Source organism: Chionomys nivalis, chromosome 4 (assembly GCF_950005125.1).
Source record: "Chionomys nivalis chromosome 4, mChiNiv1.1, whole genome shotgun sequence".
In the NCBI taxonomy this organism is placed as follows: Eukaryota; Metazoa; Chordata; class Mammalia; order Rodentia; family Cricetidae; genus Chionomys; species Chionomys nivalis.
Window position 1 is genome coordinate 19,125,168 of NC_080089.1, and position 4,971 is coordinate 19,130,138.

General features: G+C 33.1%; 1 protein-coding gene across 1 annotated transcript; it reads left to right on the forward strand.

Moving 5' to 3' along the window:
- The first annotated feature begins 934 nt into the window (after positions 1–934).
- On the forward strand, positions 935–1,858 carry LOC130873233 (olfactory receptor 7G2-like). Its single transcript, XM_057767899.1, has one exon. The coding sequence runs from the start codon at positions 935–937 to the stop codon at positions 1,856–1,858; it is 924 nt and encodes a 307-aa protein (XP_057623882.1).
- Positions 1,859–4,971: the final 3,113 nt, after the last annotated feature.

Here is a 4,971-nt window from a genome sequence, read left to right on the forward strand (position 1 = left end):
ATGACAGACAATACTGTTTGTAAGTTAAATCTCTTTGTTTGATTTTCTATATATTTGTTATGTTCTTTCATTCATTTTTAAAAAGCAAAATGTCATATTTTAGCTAATGAGAACTCCCTAATATGAAACAGAGAATCTCATTATACCATTTTACAGTTTCTCTTAGAATTAACTTGTAAAGGAGATGGGATATATTTCTCTCTGGGCTGTAATAAGGATGAAGTCTAATTCTACTTTCCAATGTTGACATAAATCTATTTTGGTAGTAAATAAGATCTTTCTATTGTACTTCAATTCATGGTTAGTTGGGTATATATACACATGTATATAAATATACCTATATTTGTACAATAACAGTTAATGAAAAAGAAGGCCGTGAACATGAAAACAAGAAAGGAGGGACAGGTCAGAAGGTTTGGAATGAGGATGGTGAGGTAAATATGATGTAACTATACTATAATCTCAAAAAACAGCCTGTGGTTTGGGAAATTTTTATAAGAAAGTTTACATAATATTTGATCATCTTTTTTGTATAATTCCATGAATCTTCTGACTAAAAAAGCATGTTTTATATTACACTTATATTTTTACTGGATTTTTACAATACAAAAAAAATGTTCTTGAAAAAAATCCATAACATTTGCAATAAGAGAAGTGAGGGTTCTATGTAGAGAAAATCACCAGAATAAATAATTTGAATGCTAAACAGCTGCTATAATAAACTAGGTTTTAAAATGATTTATATTTACCTCAAAATAATCATATTCAAAGTACTATGGAGTGCTTGTTAGGACATATACATCGGCCCTTATATTAAGAGTTTGTTAAGAATAAATATGATTCAACCAAAGAACTTGTACTTCTAACATCTTCCAACATATTGATTGTCCCTACATTTTATTTCTGTCTGTATTTCAAATAGATTGCCAAAAACATGGGAAGTAAAAACCAAGCAGATGTTTCTCACTTCTTTCTTCTGGGACTAACAGATGATCCAAAACTGAAGCCAGTCATATTTTGCCTCTTTCTCTTCATGTACGTGGTCGCCATCCTGGGGAATCTGCTTATTATCCTGGCTGTGAGCTCTTACTCCCATTTGCAAACACCTATGTACTTCTTTATCTACAATTTGTCCTTTAATGACATATGCTTAACGACAACCATTATCCCACACATGTTATTAAATATCCAAACACAGATTCAGAGTATCACTTATGCAGGCTGCCTCACTCAGGTCTGCCTTATCTTGTTTTTTGCTGGATTTGAAAGTTGCATTCTTGCAGCAATGGCCTATGACCGATATGTGGCCATTTGCTATCCACTGAGTTACACAATCATCATGAATTCTCACTCATGTGGTTTAATAATTCTCTTTTCCATCCTCATCAGCATTTTGAACATGGGACTTCTTGGTCTCATGGTATTGAGACTATCCTTTTGCACAAACCTGGAAATTTCCTTATTCTTCTGTGAACTTTCTCAAGTCATGAAGCTTGCCTGCTCTGACACCCTTGTTCATAACATTCTGATATATCTTGCAACATTTATATTTGGTGGCATCCCAATCTCTGGTATTATTTTCTCTTATGTCCAAATTGTTCTCTCTGTTTGTAGAATACCTTCAGTGAGAGGGAGATACAAAGCCTTTTCCACTTGTGGGTCTCACTTATCAGTGACCTCTTTGTCCTATGGATCAGGGTTGTGGGTTTACATAAACTCTGCAGTTAATAATATTTTACCCAAAAAGGCTTCAGTGGCTTATGTGATGTATACAGTTGTCCCACAAATGCTGAACCCATTTATCTTTAGCCTTAGAAATAAGGACATGAAAGGAATTATGAAAAAATCATCGTTATAGTATCTTCTCTTTGATATTTTGATTTTCTTGGATTTGTGTTTCATTATGAAAAATATATGAATGGCAAATCAATTCAAACAATGAAATAATATTTAAGATCCATTTAATTGACAAACAGGTTTTCCTCTGAAAACCAAAAGAGTTTTTACAGGAATCTATATTATATATGATATTGATGTGAACAGTTTTGTAGTTTTAAGGACTCTGTTGGCAAAATATCAACATTAGTGAATTCAATATTCATGATGCATTCATTTTTGGCAATTTATGTCATCCTCGCTTTTTGGAAGATTTGCTTTATTTCAAAATATATGTTTTGTGTTTATGTGTACATATGTATAGGATTATGGGTACCAGCAGAAAGCCAAGTGGGTGGCAGATTCTCTAGAAATGAAATTACATGCAATTCTATGTTAACTGATATGGTTGCTGGAAATTAAACCACATTCTTCTATAAAAGCAAAACAAGTTCCTAACTGTGATCTGTATCTCTTGATAATGCCTATTTTACCTTGTATTCAGTAGATAAAGCAGAGAAGTCAGTGATATTTTATACCACATACTCTCAGAATATTTATAACAAAAAGTTATAGACAACAAATATATGACCAACAAAGGATTTTCTAAGGCATGCAGAAAAAATTTAGAATAATCTCACAACATACATATGTACACATGACAATTTTCAAACAAAAGAAAATCTAAAGAATTTTGAAAATAATTCAAATCTGACTAGGAATACAGTGTTATTACGGATAGAAGACATCACTGGAACATAAAAGACATTATCATAATTACTGCTTCTCAGATATCAAAGAAAACATGCAATTTAGAAGGATACACCACATATGATGTGATTCTGTTCATCTTCCTAAAGTCTCTTTACAGTTTTTACAGATAGACTGATAACAATAACCTAATAATAGTGGCATGACATAAAGTAGAAGATCTCACATGGCCTTGGTGTCAGCACTGAAGAATGAGAAAGACAGTCAGCTATCTGCCTCCATTACTAAAGTGGTAGTTCCTAAATTTAGATGGTAGTGTGCCATCTGAATAAAACTGTTGAGTTTTCTCATATGAAAATTGCTTTTAGTCTCTGTAGTATTAGTGTTTCAACATCCACAGCTTCTTATTATTTAGACACTTGAATTCCCATGTGAACATGGGGCAGCATAAATCCTTAAGGAACACCTAGAGGCATTGAATAAGTATTAATTCTATTATTTGATTATTAGGAGTCCAAAAGGATTCCTTCCATTTTGATTCACATTCATTATCTTTCTATTCCAATACTTGGTTTTCATCTTATTTTAAATATCCTTCTTTTTTATATATATTTTAACGAATACTCCACTAGCCGGTGATTGTGGTACATGCCTTTAATCCCAGCACTAAGGAGGCAGAAGCAGGCAGATATTTGTGAGTTCAAGGCCAGCCTGGTCTACAAAAACTAGTTTCAGAATAGGTTCTAAAGCTACATAGAAAGCCTGTCGTGACACACTTCCTTAAAAAAATATTCCACTAATAATTGTAACGTAAATATTTTGGGTCAGTGAAAATTGTTGATTTACGCATATAGGTGGTTTTATTAACTGTAAAAATACAAGTAAAAACCTAGTAGATACATGCCAAACGTGAAATGCTGAAGACTAACTTTATGGTACATAGTTAATGGTACACCATTACTGACTATTCTATTTAATTGTTACTGGGTTTGGGGATTTAGCTCAGTGGTAGAGCGCTTGCCCAGCAAGTGCAAGGCTCTGGGTATAGTCCTCAGCTTTGAAAAAAAGACAAAATAGCAAAATAATTGTTTCTAATACAATTTGTGTGTTCATACAAAAGTCCTATATTTAATCCTAACTATTTTATTGATGTATAGTTTCCCTAAAATAAATGTTATGTTTTATCAATATGGTGGAATAATAGAAAATGACTCCCATAGTCTCATGGGGGGTGGCACTGTTAGGAGGTGTTGTCTTGTTGAAGTAGGTTTGGTACCGTTGGAGAAATTTTGTCTTATTCTCTTCCTAGTGCCTTCAGATCTATATGTAGAGTCCTCAACTCCCCTTTAGCACTATGTCTGCTTGCATTCCACTGTGTTTCCCATCATGCTGATAAAGGACTAAACCTATGGACTAAACTATACACCAACCTCACTTAACTGTTTTCTGTTATAAGAGTTACTATGGTCATGATGTCTTGTCACAGCAATAAAAACCCTAGGACAATCTATATAAAATTATGTATTGTCATATGTATATAGACATTTCTATGTAGATCCGAGAACTCATCAACACATTGATACCATATTATTCATAATTTGTGATAATGTTCCTCTGTCAAATATAAAACATTTCTTCTCTAATGTTCTAGCCATCATCAGGCTTATCAATTCTTTTTTCTTATGAAAAATATTTTTATTATTTGAAAATTCTCATTTTGTGTTTGGTCATATCTATCTCTTACTTCCTCCTTCCAGTTCCTCTCAAGATGCCTCCAAATTATTGTCTGCTCAACTGTAAACAAAGCAATGGTACCAAACACTCACAATAAAGGGAACATATCAGACGAGCAGTTCAAAGATCTGTAATGGCAAGAGAGAGTCCTACACAATGCTATCTTATGGATATGCCATGCTGTTAAAATCTTGAACTCATAACATCTGTTGCTTCATGTATAATTATGTAAAAATGATAGAAAGTTAGGAGGACAAATGGTAGAAAACTATGATATCATTATATTATAAATATGTATGAAATTTTCTAAAATGAAAAAACTAAATAAAACTTCTGAGAAGTTATGGTTCTCCCTTCTACAGGCAAAGAGAATAAGAATGTTGACTTAAAGTTTGTTTCTTTGAAACTCATCTCACTAATTTTAGAATAGCAGACTAGTATCAAAAAATAAGAAATAAATATTTTTGATCTGGGTGTTGTGGTACATTCCTTTAATCCTAGCATTCAAGAGTCAGAGGCAGGCAGATCTCTCTGAGTTCAAGGCCAGCCTGGTGTATGAAGCAAATCCCAGGACATTCAGGGTTGTCACAGAGAGAAACCCTGCCACAAACTTTAAAGAGAAGTTTCTCAGCCTGGTCTACAAGAGCTAGT